The sequence below is a fragment of the Quercus suber genome, unplaced genomic scaffold (genome assembly GCF_002906115.3).
Source record: "Quercus suber isolate HL8 unplaced genomic scaffold, Cork oak 2.0 scaffold_599, whole genome shotgun sequence".
In the NCBI taxonomy this organism is placed as follows: Eukaryota; Viridiplantae; Streptophyta; class Magnoliopsida; order Fagales; family Fagaceae; genus Quercus; species Quercus suber.
The window spans coordinates 167,602-188,919 of record NW_027070043.1 but is presented as its reverse complement, the minus strand read 5'-3'; the positions used below and the strand labels follow the sequence as shown (position 1 = coordinate 188,919).

The window sequence follows — 21,318 nt, the reverse complement described above, 5'->3', positions numbered from 1 at the left end:
TTTTTTTTTTTTTTTTTTTTTTTTTTTTTTTTTTTTTTTTTTTTTTTTTTTTTTTTTTTTTTTTTTTTTTGGTGTTCTTAAAACTTTCATACATTTCATTTTTCATTTCTAAACTTTAAAAAGTTTATTTTTCGTCCCTAAATTATAGAAAATGTGATATTGTTATCATATTTCAATTTAAAACGTTCATTTTTTATTCCCAAATTATAGTAACAAGTTCTTTTTATTGTCCATATTTTTGTCCCTAAACTATTAGAAAATTTTATTTGAAAAGTTTAAGAATGACATATGAATTTTTTAAAATTTAATTTAAGGACGAAAAGCAAAATTCAAGCCAACTTTAAGGACAAAAAGAATATTTAAACCTTTTATTTTGGCTCCTACACCAACAAATGAAAAGAATCTAATAATCACCAATTAATTAGGCAACATAGGTTAGAATTAGGAATGTAAAATAAATGGGAAAAGAAGGGAAATTCTAATAATCAAGCCAACATAAATCAAGTTTGGGAATTTCCACCTTAAATTTAAAAGGCAGTGTTTCTTACACATTTGTGTCGATATTAGGCAACATAGGTTAGAACTAGGAATATAAAATAAATGGGAAAAGAAGGGAAATTCTAATAATCAAGCCAACATAAATCAAGTTTGGGAATTTCAACCTTAAATTTAGTAGGTTAAATCTAGAAGACAGTATTTCTTATACACTTGCGTGGATGCACACACTCCACACAATTGTGTGACAAGTTTTCCTCAATCTAGAATTCCAAAAAGGTGAAAGAGGTTGTTCCTAATCCAATCAAATTTTAAATGGCGTGAAACAATTGGTCACGTACTCCATCCTCAATAATGTAAACCAACCAAAGCTATCTATTCTTCTTGGTTATCTTTTTGAGCAAAACTTTTAAAGTAACTGAAATTTAAACTCCTTGATAGTCGATACTCTATCCACAACGAAGCATTTCAGATTTCAAAAGCCCTTTCAAAATTTTCCATTTCAAAACAATAAAAATAAAACAACCCCATTAGTCCCTTCCCACTCATACATCAAATCAAAAATGCCATGGATTCTCTCACTACTCAATCCGGAAATTTTACTTCCAGAAAACGGTTTCAAAGCAAAAGCTTTCCAAGGACAGTCCGCGAGGAGACAGCCTTTGCAGCTGCCAACAATTCAGAGCTTGCAAACTCTTCAAATTCGCCATCATATACTTCACTGAAAGAATTGTTGCCTCCATCATCAGAGATCAGAAGGCGAAAAAGTATGTTATCAAGACGTTTTGGCATGCAATCTGCTCATGAGATTCCAATAAGTAATTTCATTGTTCAGAAGGCTGCCTGGGCTTACTTGCAGCCTTCACCACCAGTGTCAAGCTTCGTGGCCGGTAGTAAGTGCATTTTGTACCTTGTTTGGGATGAGTTCAAGCTTCCGGTGCATACTTGTCTTAACTTCATCAACAGACATGTCATTAGGGCAATAACATCCGCGTTTGATAGGCTGTTGGGAGCTATTCATCATCTGGATCAGCATGCATAAGGATTAATGTTGCTTGAGGTTGTTATAGCTAGTGACACTTTTTGCGGTGTCATTGTCTATCTATCAGAAATGCTAGATTTTGGGTAACAAGTTACTTGCAAAAGTGCTAGTGTGAGACGATCTTATTGATCCGTCCGGCTATTATCTAGGCCTTTTAATGTATTTCATCTTTTTAATTTTAATAAAAATTTTGGTTTTACAGTTAAATCTTGTTTGCACTGGCTATTAGATCTTCAATTGCGTAGCCTGTTATATTTTTTTCACTGGCTCATATATATGTTTTTTTTTTCGAGGGAATGTTGTGAATTTTGGTTACTTAGCAATATTAGTGAAAAATAAAGAGAAAATAGAGTAAAATCAACACTGACATTATGTGATTTGGGTAGTGTGTCTACATCGTCGAACTAAGAAACCCAAATCCAGGGATGGAGCCAGAACTTGAAGTTAGAGGGGGCGGCTTTGTTATTGTAGAAAAGATTGTAGTTATAGTAGTACTTTTAAAAGAATCAACGATATTGTTAAGGGGGTAAAGTGTAATTTTATATAATAAAATTGCTAAAATTGATACCTATGTATATATTAATATTTAAAAAAAAAAAAATCAGGGGGGCCATTGCCCCCTTGTCCAAGTCTCCCTCCGTCCCTACCTTAATCCAGTATATTAAAAATTATCCAATATATATACCCTTACCATAGTCCATTAACTAGAGACCAATATTATCAAAGTATGAGCTACCATTTCTCTAACAAGTCAAGGAACAAACAAGATTTTGTGAAGAGAGCTAAAAGATAAGTTTGCAAGCACCACCCTGGTGTGTGAAATGAGGAATATACGCATATAATTAGGGATTAGTCAGACTCAGATGTTCTAATAATCCTAAACACTTATATTAAGGGGAAAAAGAAGTCAGCATATATGTTTGTCCCGTAGTGGATAAGTTCTTTTCTCATCTCCATCAATGTAGATTGTAGATTATTAAAGGTCAGCGGAATATTACCCACGACTGTATTTCAGGGTTAACCAAGTAATAATAATAATAATAATTGCGCTGTACTTTACTTCAACAGTGTTGTACATGCCTACAAATAAAAGAAAATAATGTAGCATTCCAACATGGCAAACTGCAATAGTAAATGAACATGTCATATATACTGATATTAGAGTTCACTAATTGATGGAAAATGTAAGCAAAAACATAGTATATCAAACTTCACTCAAAAGTCAAAAAAGAAAAAAGAAAAAAAAAATAATGCAAGCTATACTATTTATAACACACTATTTTTTTTATATAGAAATAACATACTATTTTTATTTGAAATACATGTTTATATATTTTATGTTATATAATGAGAGTGCCCTCGTGAGACAATAAAAAAAATTGTTTATTTTTTACATATTGAACGTGGAAGTCATATCCACAGTCATCTTTATTCGAAATAACTAGTGTGTAACTTTGTGTATATGCATGGTACATTTAAAAATAATCATAATTACACACATACATATGAATTAGAATCTAATTGGATCCAGAATTTTCGGTTTTAGCACCCAATAATTCATTTGCCACAAAAATTAAAAAATTAGACAGGACATATGGCACAAAATAGAACTCCAATTAAAATTCAATTTAAAATCTAATTGAATTTAGACTCTTTGATTTTTGTACCTAATAATTCATTTGACACATAAACATAAAAATTAGATAAGAAACGTGGCGCAAAATTAAAATCCAATTTAGAATTTAATTGAATTTTCTCTCAACATTAGCTATTAATATATATAATACCACTCAATATTTTTTAATTGGATGCAAATTTTGACAAATCTACTATTAGATTACATTATCTTCGTACATTCTTCATACTTGCAAAATTTCAAAGTGAGCAAAGATTAATAGCCATGTCATCAATTAATTTTTTAAATTCAAATTTTTGTAGTTTAAAATAATGCATAAAAGATGATAAATAATATCTAATTGACATGAAAATTGGCATGTTTGTTAAGAATATATAGAACATGTAATTCAACGGTGATATTTTCAAAATATGAATTATATAACAAGTTATTGGGTGATGTAACATTGTTTAGAATTATACTAAATATAACTTAAACTCAACCCACATATATATATATATATATATAGACATTCCTCATTAGGTATTAGAAATTTACAAGTGTAATTAATACTATAAAATAATTTAAAATTATAAAGGAGATGGCAGTCAATCCACTAATCATGCGAGTGGATATCTTTTGCCCAACCCAAATTCAAAAGTGTTTTTTTTTTTAGATGAATTTTAAAGCATTATCATCGGAATAAATGCTTATTAATTCATTTTCAAAATAGATAAAACATAATTTGAAAAAAAAGAAAAAGAATCTTATCATGAGGGGATCATGTCACATGCCCAATTTCTCTTTCTCTACTCTCCTACGTTAAGTCAAATGCCTCATTAATCTCCTACTTTTGCTCACAACAACACTAGAAAACGACTTCTACCCAAAATCACCTTCTTATGCATATCTCAAAAACCAGAAGTGATTTATGTTTGAAAACGACTCCTACCAAGAGCACCTTCCAATCCAGCTTTGCACCTTCACAAATTAACCTCTCTTTCTTAGCCATTAGTGTACACTGCAAAAGGGGTTCCAATCCTCTCTCTCTCACATGTCTTCCAACAAGAAAAACATCCTTAAAACCATCTTTGCAGCCAATGTAGCCTGTGGCTGTGCCAGACCAAAACCCTCAGATGTATTCGAACCAATTCGAAGGCCAATAATTTCCACCAATAATGAAAACCAAAAGCCTTGCACTTCTTCTTCTAGTTCCAGAAATGGTGGGCTTTCGGTGGATGAAGAAGATTTGACCTCCACAACAATCTCTGAACCCGAAACCGATATTAATCCCAAGAGTTCAAAGAAAATCAGCAGCAGCATCGCGGTGGAGAAGGTTTCAGATAACCCTTATCAAGATTTTCGGCATTCAATGCTTCAGATGATATTGGAGAAAGAGATATACTCAAAAGACGATCTTCAAGAGCTTCTCAATTGCTTTCTTCGGCTGAATTCTCCTTGTCACCATGATGTTATCATTAGAGCTTTCAAGGAGATCTGGGATGAGGTTCTGTCACATAGACTAATTCTGCAGAAGCCCTCAGTTCAAGGAAACTCAAACTCACGTGAATCCTAACTATGCCACGTGTGAGATGAGATCCATGTCATGAGGACATTGAATTAGGAAGCTGCAAAGGAAGGTCACACAATTTCATGAGTTATCAATACAATGGGGTATCTAGAAATTTAAAGCAGGCCAGAATAGATATGAGCTGTGTGGTGGAGGCATGGTGCTCGTTATTATTATTGATGGGGGAAGAGTATTTTATTTCTCTGGTTAGGAAATTTTGAACTTTTTTTCTTCCTTGTACCAATTTTTTCCTCCATTGTCAATTAATGTCATACTGTAATACAACACGAGCTTTAACTACTAAATGAATGAACTGTCTAATTTTAAATGAGGCAGTCAGTGGTTGGGCAAATTTGTCGCCTTTTCAAATTTGGTTCTGCGGTCACTTTCAAATTTGGTTCTAGGTTTTTCTGTTTTTATTTAGATGATGCCTTCACCAGCAAGAGAGAGATTAATACATTTTTACTAGTGGTTGACACAAACCGTTTAGATTATACAATTATAATACTATGGATATACATTCTCAATATATATATATATATATACAGGCATTATTAATAACAGAATTATTTGTTTGAGTTTTATCATTTTGCTTACTAAAATATTTCGACACAAATTCTTAAATTCTCTAAAATACCCAAAATTTTTAGTTAAATAATTTTAAATTTAAAAACATAAACTTGTTAAAAGAATAATTTACTATTTTTTAATAAGTTACTAAGTTTAGGCTTTCAAACTTTTATCAATTTCCAAATAGAGAAAGATTCTAAAAATTAGGACATTATCTTTATCTCATTTTTAAACATTATTTCACTAAATCTAAAATAAAAATAAAAAAGAACCTAATTCTGCGGGTAAAGTGTGTGTGATGAGTTTAGTGTATATATATATATATATATATGGAGTTGCCTAACATGAACCAAAAAGTACATTGAAAACATAATGTCTTCATAAAAAGTGTCAAAAAAAAAGGTGCTACACCTATTTGATGACCAAATTAATAAAAAAAATTTATATGAAAAGTAATAAAATAGCATATAGTAAAAGTGATTTATATTTTTATACTTTATTTCCCACCGAAGCATTGAGTTCATTAATTACGGATATCTTAGGGCACGTTCACTCTTTTGGCTAGTTGGGCTTGTGATTGTAACGTCTGAGGAATGCCACTTCCACCATCTCTTCTATCCTTTGGATTTTTAGCTAACTATTGGTAAAATTTGAATTTATAAGCTTTATTTATTTCCCACCGAAGCATTGAGTTCATTAATTACAGATATCTTAGGGCACGTTCACTCTTTTGGCTAGTTGGGCTTGTGATTGTAACGTCTGAGGAATGCCACTGCCACCATCCCTTCTATCCTTTGGATTTTTACCTATATATTGGTAAAATTTGAATTTATAAGCTTTATGTGCTATCTGCCAAGTTTTTTTTAACTAAAAGGGGAGAGATGTAAATTTTGGTACCTAGGGTACTAAATTTACTTAAAAGATGGAAGTTGATTTGCCGAATTTGATGTCAAGTTCTCTCTCTCTCGCCCATTGTTGTGGGCTGCCCAAATATCTATAGTTTTTTGATACACGTTGGTTTCTTTCAAAAAATAAATTGGTGGTAATGTACAATAAAAATTAGTTGTCCAATATTGATGAACTCTACCACTCATCTAGCTCTTATATATGGATGATAACATGTGTGTGTATATATATATAAAATCAAACATACTTTTCAAAATTCAAAATAAGCATTACTCCATAAGCTCCATTTCAAATGGTTCAAGATGACACATAGGCCAAATAAACAAAAACAAATTGACACCTACAAAATATTTCAACATGCGAAATATCCTTTATAATTCAAAATAATGTGATTAGTAATTCAGCAACCAACACAACAGGCTAAACATTCACAATTTCACAATGTCCATTTCACAATTTTAGATTCAAATCCAATAATACCGCCCCCAAGAAAATAAAATAGAATAATTTCAATAACCTAAATAATAATAATAAAATACAATCCAATTATTAGGAAGCCATTCTTCCTTCACTCCCATCTCTTCCTATTCTTTCATTGGACATCGCACCCATATCAATTCTCAACCCCTCTATATCATTTTCCCTCTTCTTTCAATTTGTTGTTGTTGTTGTTTTTATTTTCAAGGAAAGAAAAGAAAATTACAACAAAAAAAGTAAAACCAAAAACCCATTATGTGGTTTGCTTTGCTGTAGGTAGTTTTTTTGAATCATCGAAAGATGAACATGTGGAGAGATCTATGTGAATAAACCAATTGTTGACAATTATGTTCTTATTCTGCACCTACCAACTCCTTGTTCATCACTACCATTAGATAAGATAGTTTTCTTTTAACTCATATTTTCTAATGTTACCAAACACCGAAAAATATTCTCTAAAAACCTTTTTCCGTGAAAACAAACGTATTGTATAAGAAAAATTGTTTATTGTAACAAAAAAAAAAAAAATCATTACAATAACATTAGAGTTATTGCAATAAAATTTGATGAGATAATAGATTTGTGCAATAAAAAATTTTGTTGTAATAAATTTCAAATATTTCAAGAATAATGTTAATGCCATAACAAAATCCACAACTTTTGGCACAATAACTTACCCACATGGCAAATTTTGAGTGGTGGAATTATAAATCTACATGGTCCCACCACTTTTAGTGCACCCCTCACAACTCACCATGGTTTGTTATTGCATATTTTGAGAGTATGTTCCCTCCCTCTCATGGTGGGGTGGGTCCCACTACCCCTCTGTGAGAGGGAGGGAGCATACTCCCGAAGTATACAATAATTTTCCACTCACCATGTGAGCAAGTCATGAGTTTTTTTGTGGTATTAGCATTATTTACATTTTAATGACAATTTTAATGCAATAATATATATGTTATTATGATAACAAATTTACTTCACTAATCTTATTATAATAGATTGCAAATAATCAACAAAAATAATTCGAATCAAATTATTGCAACAATATTTTCGTTACAATAGTTAATTATTTCATATTTATCTGTATAATAGATTATAAAATAATTGATATTTGATTTTTGCTATAATATCTTCATTGCAACTTCATGTATATCATTGGAATAAATTGTTAAATAATTTCTTTCAAGTTATTGCAACGATGCAATAGATTACAAAAATAATTGCTATTAAGTTATTGCAACGATTTTTTCATTTTAAGTTATTGTAACATATTTTTCTAATGCCAATAAGGTAATAAAGCATCTATTACAACAAAAAATTATAAGTTATTATAACTAATTATTGTTAATGCAATAAATTCATCATTATTAAGTTACTATTGTAATGATTTTTGACATGTAGAAGTGATGTTGTGTTTAATACAACTACACTAATTATGTTGTATTAACATTCGATGTAATAAACTTATTTTGGTATAATGGTATAAATATAACATTTTCTTTTGAAAAAAAAATATAAAGATCACCTCTATAGTTTCCCCTTAAAACACGGGTCCCTCTTGAAGTTTTGAGTGTAACACTTAACTCTCCCCTTATAGTATTATTTTATGTGTAGACTATTAATTCTATAACAATTAACTCTTGAGGTTTTGAGTATAACACTTGTTTTTTGGTTGAGAAACAAGTATAACACTTAATTCCTAGAGTTTTGAATATAACACAAAACCTCTATGGTATTGTTTTATGTGAAAATAATATGAACACGTGTAACTACATGAACAACTCATTATTTGTTATCACAGTTTTTTAATAGTTTGCACAATATAATGGCTCACCACTAGTACTAATGATAAGAGTCATGCATTCAAGTAATGATCGGTATCTTTCACATGATTAGTTTGATTTACTTTTCTTTTAAATATTGTTTGTTCCGTTAGATTTCCATCCTAAATGATGTTCATAAAAAAATGGAAATGAAAAATTATATATATAACTGTTTTCTTTAGCTTTATAGTTGTATTTAAATTGTGATTTTGATAATTGATTACTAATGGAAATTGTAGATTAATTTTAGTACGGATTTGTTAAATTTCTTCTGCTCATGTTCATCTTAATTTCTAATCTTTTGCGTCGTGTTATCGCGTATCACAAATATATATGTTCTTTCATTATTTAGGAATATATTAGGTCATGTTAGATTAGGAATTTGCATGAAATAGGAATTGGTTGTTTATTGTGTAAAAACGGTAGCAAACAAGTTTGTTGTTTTGTTATTATACTACTTTTGCACCATTTTTCAATTCTCTTTTGATGTTGCAAAAGCAGTTATATTAGGCATAATGTTAAATAAAAAATTAAAAGATGAGACATATGCTTAACTACTTTATATATTACATAGTAACATAATGTTGCGACGAAAAATAATTCCTCAAAAAAAAAAAAAACAGAGCAAACCTAAGATTCATATCCACTTATATATATCTTTTCAGTTCAGTGTTGCATTCAACTGCAAACTATGTTCCTTTCATCTATTATTCTTACCAGCCAAAACTTATTTAGACTTCTGATACGTCCTAATGGCTATCTACCATATATCCAACAAGAAAATTCATTAGACTTAAGACTAGCAGTTTGGATTTTTATATATAAACCGTAAAGACCATTAAAATATTTTGGTTATGTTGGTAGGGTACTAGGGTGGTGGAAATGTCATAGCTCAGAGCCTCAGACCATCAAGATTCGTGTTTAATTCATCATCAAATTAACCTTGGTTTGGTTAGTATTAAAAATATTTATTTAATTGATATTTAAATATAAAAACTCCCACTTAAATTTATTACTTTTTAAGTTTTAAGCCTTAAACTATACTGGTGTATTTTTTTTTTAATATTTATTTATCAAACTCAGTGTCCTTTAAATTCGTGTTGTGTCGCTGAATAGAAGTCCAGTTTAGGGTGCAAGCAAGTGTAAAAGACACCTTACACAAATGGGGTAAATATATTATTAAAATTTAGGTGAATGCAATACGTTTTTACAATCACGCACTCTAAACTGTAGTATTTACAATATGCACAACTAATTTAATTAGAAGGTGGGTGGATATCACAAATTATTTTCGAATTAAGATGTTGATTTTGAACTTCACAATAAACATTAGACCCCTTTTGAATGAGAAATTTTATTATGGAAAAACAATCTGATACAAAAACTCAAACAATTAGCTTCGAAGTAGCAGCACCCAAACTAAACAAAAAGCCAGCACCTTAACAGTAACTATAGACAATCCTAACTAAAGGAATAAACCACAAGCAGCATCCAGGACAGTATTACACACAAAGACAAGAAACAAGGAAATTGCAACAATACATCAAACAGCTACGTACAGAAGTTAACTTTAGCTTACACTATCAGAAACATGAAGACAACATTTGATGCTCCCCATTTGCAACATAAGGCTTTGTTAAGAAATAAGAATAAGCTTATTCACTACTCCCTCGCAGACTCAATCTTTGCTTTAATTTCCAATCTGATCAACTTCAAGATAGCCTTCTCAGATTTGATGAGTCCAATATAGTATGTGGCAGTTGATTAGGCTAGCTTACAAAGTTTAACTTTGAAACTTACACGCTTTAACCTGCTAATATAATAACACGCCGCTCCATGATCTTATTCCTGCAGCAACAAGGATTGTCAACCAAACACAACTCCATAAGGATTGGTTTTCACTTATTTGGTGTATCAATTGTAAATAGCATTTTTGAAACTTCGAGAATATGGGATTAAAAGGGATAGAAGTTTGCTTTCTTATATAATGACTAATGTCAGTATAATCCTTGACCAATACGTATGTATTCTTCCATAATTCCGTGATTCATATTCAACAATATTTTGGACATTTTCCCTTCTCAGCATATGAAGGAATGCTTTCAACCTCAATTTCCCTCCAATCTTTCGATTTTGAAGATGAAGATGAAGCTGACGCATGATAAGAAAAAGAACATAAAGAAGGAAGCTCAGTATACATATCAATGAAGGCCTCGATTATATACCGGTGGTTTTTCTTCCCATTCATCCTCAAGTACCATGCCAATAACTCCTCTAGATACTCCCAGTCTTTTGTTGCATAATCCTCCAACCCGTAAGCCTCAATCATTTCCTCCATGGAGTTTCGGAAATCTGTATATGGGTTGTTGGACTTAATAGCTTGCATCACGCTGTCCTGGAAAGGGAACTTAGTTGCCCCGATTATGAAGCTTGTGTCCCCGGGCTCAGGCTCGAATGACAACCTCTTTGTTCTCAATGCCTTAACTGCCATCTCTATCAGCTTACCACCAGAATCCTCAAGCACTGCTGAGAAACACCTTGATTGTGACCAGGATGAGTCCAGCATTGTCACCATCTTGACAGCGTTGGAGAAGAAAGAGTTGGCGGTCTTAAACATGTGTTTGGCTTTGAATGATATGGTTCTGATGTGCTTAAAAGGTGACCATTTCGATGAAGTTTTGGTTTTTCTGCTTTTGAAAATTGAAGGGAGCTTCATCATCTTCAGCAGTGGATCCCCATATGGCTTGTCAAGAAGTAGCTTTTACTTTTACAAGGATAGTGAATTTGCGAAGTCACCTTCATATAGATTGTACGTGTATATATGTGCAAATAAATGTTGTATCAGTGGTTTCTTAGGTGAAATAGGGAGATGAGATGGTTTGTTGGGGTCATTCATGGTGAGCATTTACATTGCAGTTTTTGGTTTTTCTTTATTCATGTTTGTTTGATCAAGAGAAACGACCATGTTTAATGTTATTTGATATGTTTAACGTGGTAGAGGAGGAGAGGGGGCTAAAGTTAAAGAGGCATGAAGTCTTGGGCCTACACCTACAGAATTATATCTACTCCTCTCATTTTCTTTACTTAAGCAAAACAGATAGATAGTCTTTTAGGCACTTATAAAGAGAGCACCTTGTGTTGTCAATTGTCATTGGCATAAAATATCTAGCCTCTCGGGAGCCAACTTGTGAGAGGTTGTAAAATGAGATTGTAAAAGTTTTGATACCAATATTTTTGAAATAAATTATAATAGACTTATGCGAAATATAAATAGAAAATCATAAAACATAATCACACGAGGAGCACCAAAATTTATTTGAGGTTCAGCCTTAGACCTATATCATGGGCGACGTCAAGAAAAGATTTAACAATAAAATAAGAAAAATACAATAGTGGTAAAGAGTATTCTCTCAATTTGCTACTACTATACTTAAGAAACTCATAAATTGGAGAATATATCTAGTGTATCAAATATATATAACGTCCTTCTCACATAAGGATGGATCTCACACTTGTGAGGTCAACCCCCATATATGATGGATGTTACATATATCCAATACATATAATTAATATTTTTTCCACATGCAAACAACTTAAATATATGCGAACAGATTAAATAAAGTAGGTCAACTAGGATTTTATAACCAAAGTAAAAAAATGAGTAGTAAATACTTTAATTGAAACAAAGTTGATTTTGGCTACTAGCTATTAGTAGATAGACCAAGGATTGAATACCAAGTGGCAGGAGGACTTGTCTTTGGTGCACCTACGTACTCTAAATTTAAGACTATATGTAATCAAGTCTTACAAATGAAACTCCTATAGTGCCTGTGCCAAAGGGTATCGTAGAATGTAGATTGTAAACACCATTTAGATTCAAGCATTGCTTGAACTTGTCCAAAAGTTGGTTATCATATCTACTGCATGGATTATCAGCTATAATAACGTTTATGGTTATAATGGTGCCCTGAGATACGATCTTGCAAATGAAGCAATATTTGACATCAATATGTTTGGTTTTCTCTTGAAACATTAGTCTTTTAATCACCTATGGCATTCTGTTGTCACAAAATACAACATTATCGTCCTATTGTAAACCCAAATGCCCTCATGTTCCCGAAGCAATCATTTTCAAGGGTAGAAGTATGAAAATATCCATAGACAACGAGCATTCCCTTCACCAGTCATCAGCGACGGAACTACTTAAGGGCTAAGGGGGCCCATGGCCCCCCTCAACCTCTTAAAAAAAAATACTAGTATGTATATTAACAAAAAGAATTTTAATTCTGGCTCTTAAATTTATATACTTGCCCTCCCTCCAACAAATTTACAAATTGACCCAAGAAATCCAACAAATAGATAACAAAAAAAATTTAAAAAAAAAAAAAATTCACAAATCCAGATAATAAGAAAAATATTTGGACAAATCGTAAATCCGGTCTAAGCAAAAACAATAACAACAAATCAATTACAAATCCTAGCAAAAAAAAAAAAAAAAAAAAAGAAAATAGGAACCCAACATGGACCGAGTCTTTTCCATGAATCTGATCCGTTACTTGCCTTCAGTCAAAAGTAAGCAAACGCGTTGAACTTAGACACAGTCCCCTCACTCTCTCTCTCTCTCTCTCTTCCTCTCTCTTTCTCAGCACCATCTTCACCTCCCCATTTATATACATCCCTCACTTCCTCAAGTTCACACACAAATTTCACACTTTGCAAAAAAAAAAAACAAAGACCACCTCGGTCTTCTCTCTAACTAGCAAAATTTTCAGGTTAGAATTTCCAAGACTGTGACTTTAGAGTGATCAAGAAGACTGAAAACGATGATTTCAGAGAAGCAGAAGCCGATTACGATCCGGGAAGTGTGGGCTGGTAATTTGGAATCCGAGTTCGAACTCATTCGTGACGTGATCGATCGGTACCCTTATATTTCTATGGACACTGAGTTTCCTGGTCTTGTTTTTCGACCATCTGTGGACCCATCAAAGCCTTATTATTACCGTCCTCTTCAGCCCTCCGATCACTACCGAGTTCTGAAGTCGAACGTCGACGTTTTGAACCTCATCCAGGTCGGTCTTACTCTCTCCGACGCCGCCGGTAACCTTCCCGACCTCGGATCCGGGAACCGGTTCATCTGGGAGTTCAACTTCAAGGACTTCGACGTGGCGCGTGATCCTCACGCTCCTGACTCGATCGCGTTGCTGATGCGACAGGGGATCGACTTCGAGAGGAACAGGGAGGAAGGGGTTGACTCGTCCCGGTTCGCCGAGTTGATGATGTCGTCCGGGCTCGTCTGCAACGAGTCGGTGAGCTGGGTCACGTTTCACAGCGCGTACGACTTCGGGTACCTGGTGAAGATCCTCACGCGCCGGAGCCTGCCGAGTGAGCTGGACGAGTTTTTGAAGATTTTGAGGGTGTTTTTCGGGAACAGGGTTTACGATGTGAAGCACATGATGAGGTTTTGTGACAGCTTGTATGGCGGTCTGGACCGGGTCGCTAGGACCCTTGAGGTGGACCGGGCCGTCGGGAAGTGCCACCAGGCCGGCTCCGATAGCCTGCTTACGTGGCACGCGTTTCAGAAGATGAGGGATGTGTATTTTGTAAACGATGGACCGGAAAAGCATGCTGGTGTATTGTTTGGCTTGGAAGTGTATTAAGAAATTTAATTAATTTATTTTAAAAAAAATTAAATTGAATTAAATTTATTTGTCCTAAAACAGATTTGTGATTTATTATCTTAGTATTTAGTATTTCCTAGTAGTCTACTACTACTAACTTTATTGGTAAATTTTCTACATTAATCTTGGCCAACCTAATCAATAAAATCTAAAGCTAAACTTGGTTGAAAGAGAGCTTGGTTGTTATCGACTAATAGAGGGCATTGTGCTCAACTCGCACCCGACCTAATTTGATCAGGTGGAGGAAAACTCAACCCATTGTTGACTGAAAAGAAGAAGCAGATCAGGCGTTCCATAGGTGGTAGGCGATTTGGGCAAAATCAGTAACGGCGGCAATGGATTAGAAAAGCGATAGAGAGAAGCGAAGATTAGTTGGATCTCTTCAGATTTGATCTAGGTTTTGTTGGATCTAGTTAAAATCTCACCAAATTTAGTCGAAATCTCACTAGATCTAGTTTGGATCTCGCCATTTCTAGTTGGATCTTGATGGATTTGAGACTAAAAGACAAAAAGAATAACAATGGTTTGGATGATCGAGTTCATCAGATTTTGAGGGAGGGAACTCACCACTTAACTCGCCAACATCAAATTTTAGGGAAAAAAAAGTCAGCATTAATCGCTTTAGTCTCTAGATCAGTTCGCTTTCAATTTGGATTTGGACATATCAAGTTTGTCAAATTTTGTGGGAAGGAACCCGTCACTTAACTCACCGGCGTTGAATTTTGGAGGAGAAAACCCATCATTAACCACCTTACTCACCAGATTGATCTGTTGTCAATTCAGGTTCAATTGGATTTGCCAGGTTGATTGGGTTGACTGGATCTATGGGCAGCCTTTTGTATGAGTAAGACCTTGAGTAAGCTTTTTGCATAGATCTAAATTTGGCTAACAAATATCCATTATTTAGTCTAAGGGTCTGTTTGAGATCCTCTTATTTTGCTGAAACTGAAAACTTTTTGCTGAAAGTACTGTAGATAAAGGTAAAAGTTAGCTAAAATAATACAGTGGAACCCATGAATAATACCAAAAAGTATAGTGGGGTTCATGAATAGTAGCAAAAATAAGCTGAATAGTAAAATAAGCTGACTTTTTAATCTGGAGCCAAACGCATATTAAACCGATTTTTATTTTTTTTGGAGAAATAGTCTAAACCGATTTCTAAGCCCATAATAGATTATGAATAATGTTAGAGATACAAACTTTTTTACAAAAAATTTTACAAATTGCTAATATACTGAATAGTTATTGGCAAATAAAAAAGTGATGTTAATTGTGGATTTAGATGAAAACCAATAAAAAGTTGGTCACATCAACAATTTGTAAAAATGTTATAAAATAATTTATAACTATAGCATTACTCATAGGTTATAGGGTTACCTACCCTGCCCTAATAAATAATTAGGCAAGTCATCACGGCTGGTTACGGGCGTCTCTTGGTTTGTTTTTGTTTTTTTGAAGTCTAATCTTGTGGAAAAAGAGTTTCATAAAACGGAAAGAATTATTTTCAATTGTCTAGCCATAAGCTCATTGAGCATTCAACGGAAGAAAAAAAAAATGGTTTACCAAATCTTGGCAAATTCAGTTGGCTATTCATATTCTCTTACTTGTCTTTTACTTTCTTTCTTTCGGATAGACACTTACGAATCATGACCTGTATTCCAAGATTAATAAAATTAACCGTCAAATTAAAATATCGATGGCGTTAGAAATTGACTTTCTTTGCCGGCAGAGTTTAGGTTGCGCAGAGCATTTGACATCCTATTTTGAGCAGTCAAAAAATTGAAAATGAACTAGGAAGCCACTTCTACATTGAGCTCATGTTATATTCTTTCGAACCCACTCTTGCCAAAGACCAAGTCATGAATTCATCATTACAAGTCAATTTGGTAATGTTAGCCGCCATTCATATGCTTTGACTGAGTATTAAACATGCTTATCTAATTGGAACATAAACAGAACTTTTGAAAAGATTCAATTAAAATCATATACATGTGCTACCTAGATTAATTAAAAAAAATTTATTTCAATAATATAAATAGATGGAAAAAATAAATAAAAATATGTAATTAGAATTTAAATCTAACGGTTAGCAAAAGATTATCTCTCACATCATTAATATGTAATTATTATTTATCATGTCTACTCATTTAAATCAAATTCCCCACATTCACCGGCTCACTATTAATAATCATCTTCCTATCCATCAAGTAAATCACCTCGACAAAGATTGAGGATTGTCAAGCTATATTGATATCAAATGCAGCCAGTGGTTTCAAGAGGTTCATTTGAACAAGTAAATTCAAGCAAAACAACTTGGCAATGATCTCAAAATTATATACATTCGGGCAATATAATTTGATTCTATTGACCACCAATAGTCCAATACTCCAGTACAATGTGAATTTCAACAATATATTCACCACCAATAGTCCAATATTAAATTTACACCAAAGAAGGAGGAAGCAAAAATAACTATTGATGAGATGTTTACAAACATTTTCTATTAATTTCAAGGTCCTATATTGTATTCCTAATTGAATAGAATTAGAAGTGGGCGGGGAGAATAAGCTTTTTTATATTTATTTTAAAATAAGTGGAAGATGATTAATAAGGAGAGAGAGGCGGTGAATGTGGGGCGATTTAATTAAACTGAGTTGACCTATCAAATGGTAATTACATATTAATAATGTGAGAAGTAGTCTTTTGCTGACCGCTAGATTTGTGTAACTTGAACCCATTATTATTATTATTATTATTATTAGTTTAGACAAAATTTAGTTACAAAATTGGTTGTAACTTAATGTTACAACTTTACTTAATAAAATATAAATTATCTCATATTTTGAAAATCTAACCGTTGAATTGCATATTCCTTACATTCTTCATATACATGTTAAATTTTATATCAATTTGATATTATTTACTGTATGATCTATGAACTTATATTTTATGTACAATTTTAAACTACAAAAACTTGAAATTTAAACAATTTATTGATGACATAACTATTGATCTTTAATTTTCTATAAATTTTGCAAGCATGGAAGATATAAGAAGAACATGTAATCTAATGGTGGATTTATCAAAATTTACTTCCAATAAAAAGATATTGAATAAGGTTGTAGTCTAAAACTACAACCAATTTTGTAACTAAACTTTGTCTTATTAGTTTTTCTTTTGCTAGATATTTTATTAGTTATGTTAGTTTTTAGGTTTGTAGTAATTAAAAAATCAATTTTTATAAACTATTAAAAAATAGTTTTTTATGTACTAGGGGCATGAGTAAATTTTTACAAACTATATTTTATCCTCTCACTTTTCTACTCAACTAAATAAAAGAATTTTTCATCTCTACACTTTTTCCACTCCCTTAACCAAAAATATGGAGGAAAAACTAAATCTTTTATATCTACCCCCTTTTCCACCCCTAATCATTTTTTATCATCTCATTTTTTCATCATCCCAACTAAACGGATCCTTAAACTTTTTTTTTAAATGTTTTTATTAAATTGTTGAGATTGAAAGTTGCTTTTTCAGTTTTTAATCTCAGCCAATAAAGCAATTGGATATTACACTTGATCTCAATCTCATTTTATTAGTTGCCCTTATTCCCAAGTCTAGCATGACAGGCATGGACGGAACCAAGATTCAAACTTAGGGGGGCCGAAGTTCTTTATTCAAATATTTAAAAAAATTAGAATATCAATACTAGAGGTTGATAAAGTTGCATTATTAGCATTAATTTATTAATTATTATTTGTATTTTTTCTTTTGAAAAATTTAATAATAGAATTTTATAATCAAGAGTTTTGTAAGTCAATTGGTACATCTTAATATTTTCAAAGTCTAACTAATGTGTGGATGGGGCGATCAATATGTGGTATAGGAGTTGTCCCTATGGCTATGATGGTGGAGTCATTTGAGAGGGGTATAGAGCTCTCAAGTGAGAGAGAGAAATTAAGTAAGGGTTATTGGGTTTTTGTGATTTTTTTTTTTTTTTGCTAGGATTTGTAATTGATTTGTTGTTATTGTTTTTGCTTAGACCGGATTTACGATTTGTCCAAATATTTTTCTTATTATCTGGATTTGTGAATTTTTTTTTTTTTTAAATTTTTTTTGTTATCTATTTGTTGGATTTCTTGGGTCAATTTGTAAATTTGTTGGAGGGAGGGCAAGTATATAAATTTAAGAGCCAGAATTAAAATTCTTTTTGTTAATATACATACTAGTATTTTTTTTTAAGAGGTTGAGGGGGGCCATGGGCCCCCTTAGCCCTTAAGTAGTTCCGTCGCTGATGACTGGTGAAGGGAATGCTCGTTGTCTATGGATATTTTCATACTTCTACCCTTGAAAATGATTGCTTCGGGAACATGAGGGCATTTGGGTTTACAATAGGACGATAATGTTGTATTTTGTGACAACAGAATGCCATAGGTGATTAAAAGACTAATGTTTCAAGAGAAAACCAAACATATTGATGTCAAATATTGCTTCATTTGCAAGATCGTATCTCAGGGCACCATTATAACCATAAACGTTATTATAGCTGATAATCCATGCAGTAGATATGATAACCAACTTTTGGACAAGTTCAAGCAATGCTTGAATCTAAATGGTGTTTACAATCTACATTCTACGATACCCTTTGGCACAGGCACTATAGGAGTTTCATTTGTAAGACTTGATTACATATAGTCTTAAATTTAGAGTACGTAGGTGCACCAAAGACAAGTCCTCCTGCCACTTGGTATTCAATCCTTGGTCTATCTACTAATAGCTAGTAGCCAAAATCAACTTTGTTTCAATTAAAGTATTTACTACTCATTTTTTTACTTTGGTTATAAAATCCTAGTTGACCTACTTTATTTAATCTGTTCGCATATATTTAAGTTGTTTGCATGTGGAAAAAATATTAATTATATGTATTGGATATATGTAACATCCATCATATATGGGGGTTGACCTCACAAGTGTGAGATCCATCCTTATGTGAGAAGGACGTTATATATATTTGATACACTAGATATATTCTCCAATTTATGAGTTTCTTAAGTATAGTAGTAGCAAATTGAGAGAATACTCTTTACCACTATTGTATTTTTCTTATTTTATTGTTAAATCTTTTCTTGACGTCGCCCATGATATAGGTCTAAGGCTGAACCTCAAATAAATTTTGGTGCTCCTCGTGTGATTATGTTTTATGATTTTCTATTTATATTTCGCATAAGTCTATTATAATTTATTTCAAAAATATTGGTATCAAAACTTTTACAATCTCATTTTACAACCTCTCACAAGTTGGCTCCCGAGAGGCTAGATATTTTATGCCAATGACAATTGACAACACAAGGTGCTCTCTTTATAAGTGCCTAAAAGACTATCTATCTGTTTTGCTTAAGTAAAGAAAATGAGAGGAGTAGATATAATTCTGTAGGTGTAGGCCCAAGACTTCATGCCTCTTTAACTTTAGCCCCCTCTCCTCCTCTACCACGTTAAACATATCAAATAACATTAAACATGGTCGTTTCTCTTGATCAAACAAACATGAATAAAGAAAAACCAAAAACTGCAATGTAAATGCTCACCATGAATGACCCCAACAAACCATCTCATCTCCCTATTTCACCTAAGAAACCACTGATACAACATTTATTTGCACATATATACACGTACAATCTATATGAAGGTGACTTCGCAAATTCACTATCCTTGTAAAAGTAAAAGCTACTTCTTGACAAGCCATATGGGGATCCACTGCTGAAGATGATGAAGCTCCCTTCAATTTTCAAAAGCAGAAAAACCAAAACTTCATCGAAATGGTCACCTTTTAAGCACATCAGAACCATATCATTCAAAGCCAAACACATGTTTAAGACCGCCAACTCTTTCTTCTCCAACGCTGTCAAGATGGTGACAATGCTGGACTCATCCTGGTCACAATCAAGGTGTTTCTCAGCAGTGCTTGAGGATTCTGGTGGTAAGCTGATAGAGATGGCAGTTAAGGCATTGAGAACAAAGAGGTTGTCATTCGAGCCTGAGCCCGGGGACACAAGCTTCATAATCGGGGCAACTAAGTTCCCTTTCCAGGACAGCGTGATGCAAGCTATTAAGTCCAACAACCCATATACAGATTTCCGAAACTCCATGGAGGAAATGATTGAGGCTTACGGGTTGGAGGATTATGCAACAAAAGACTGGGAGTATCTAGAGGAGTTATTGGCATGGTACTTGAGGATGAATGGGAAGAAAAACCACCGGTATATAATCGAGGCCTTCATTGATATGTATACTGAGCTTCCTTCTTTATGTTCTTTTTCTTATCATGCGTCAGCTTCATCTTCATCTTCAAAATCGAAAGATTGGAGGGAAATTGAGGTTGAAAGCATTCCTTCATATGCTGAGAAGGGAAAATGTCCAAAATATTGTTGAATATGAATCACGGAATTATGGAAGAATACATACGTATTGGTCAAGGATTATACTGACATTAGTCATTATATAAGAAAGCAAACTTCTATCCCTTTTAATCCCATATTCTCGAAGTTTCAAAAATGCTATTTACAATTGATACACCAAATAAGTGAAAACCAATCCTTATGGAGTTGTGTTTGGTTGACAATCCTTGTTGCTGCAGGAATAAGATCATGGAGCGGCGTGTTATTATATTAGCAGGTTAAAGCGTGTAAGTTTCAAAGTTAAACTTTGTAAGCTAGCCTAATCAACTGCCACATACTATATTGGACTCATCAAATCTGAGAAGGCTATCTTGAAGTTGATCAGATTGGAAATTAAAGCAAAGATTGAGTCTGCGAGGGAGTAGTGAATAAGCTTATTCTTATTTCTTAACAAAGCCTTATGTTGCAAATGGGGAGCATCAAATGTTGTCTTCATGTTTCTGATAGTGTAAGCTAAAGTTAACTTCTGTACGTAGCTGTTTGATGTATTGTTGCAATTTCCTTGTTTCTTGTCTTTGTGTGTAATACTGTCCTGGATGCTGCTTGTGGTTTATTCCTTTAGTTAGGATTGTCTATAGTTACTGTTAAGGTGCTGGCTTTTTGTTTAGTTTGGGTGCTGCTACTTCGAAGCTAATTGTTTGAGTTTTTGTATCAGATTGTTTTTCCATAATAAAATTTCTCATT

At 32.9% G+C, this 21,318-nt stretch overlaps 4 protein-coding genes across 4 annotated transcripts; 3 read left to right on the top strand and 1 right to left on the bottom strand.

Moving 5' to 3' along the window:
* The first annotated feature begins 4,014 nt into the window (after positions 1-4,014).
* LOC112026193 (transcription repressor OFP6) lies at positions 4,015-5,027 on the top strand. The gene has a single exon (XM_024058878.2). It carries the CDS (start codon positions 4,207-4,209, stop codon positions 4,726-4,728), a length of 522 nt encoding a protein of 173 aa, XP_023914646.1. The 5' UTR covers positions 4,015-4,206; the 3' UTR covers positions 4,729-5,027.
* Positions 5,028-10,554: 5,527 nt separating this feature from the next.
* LOC136063942 (transcription repressor OFP13-like) lies at positions 10,555-11,118 on the bottom strand. Its single transcript, XM_065764993.1, has one exon. It carries the CDS (start codon positions 11,116-11,118, stop codon positions 10,555-10,557), a length of 564 nt encoding a protein of 187 aa, XP_065621065.1.
* A 2,055-nt stretch (positions 11,119-13,173) lies between these two features.
* LOC112026170 (probable CCR4-associated factor 1 homolog 11) lies at positions 13,174-14,218 on the top strand. Its single transcript, XM_024058853.2, has one exon. It carries the CDS (start codon positions 13,325-13,327, stop codon positions 14,156-14,158), a length of 834 nt encoding a protein of 277 aa, XP_023914621.1. The 5' UTR covers positions 13,174-13,324; the 3' UTR covers positions 14,159-14,218.
* Positions 14,219-20,044: 5,826 nt separating this feature from the next.
* On the top strand, positions 20,045-20,608 carry LOC112026159 (transcription repressor OFP13). Its single transcript, XM_024058844.2, has one exon. It carries the CDS (start codon positions 20,045-20,047, stop codon positions 20,606-20,608), a length of 564 nt encoding a protein of 187 aa, XP_023914612.2.
* Positions 20,609-21,318: the final 710 nt, after the last annotated feature.

What these genes read in the sequence shown, in the direction of transcription:
- LOC112026193 (XM_024058878.2), top strand. Translation starts at nt 4,207, where the DNA reads ATGTCTTCCAACAAGAAAAACATCCTTAAAACCATCTTTGCAGCCAAT.
- LOC136063942 (XM_065764993.1), bottom strand. Translation starts at nt 11,118, where the DNA reads ATGTTTAAGACCGCCAACTCTTTCTTCTCCAACGCTGTCAAGATGGTG.
- LOC112026170 (XM_024058853.2), top strand. Translation starts at nt 13,325, where the DNA reads ATGATTTCAGAGAAGCAGAAGCCGATTACGATCCGGGAAGTGTGGGCT.
- LOC112026159 (XM_024058844.2), top strand. Translation starts at nt 20,045, where the DNA reads ATGTTTAAGACCGCCAACTCTTTCTTCTCCAACGCTGTCAAGATGGTG.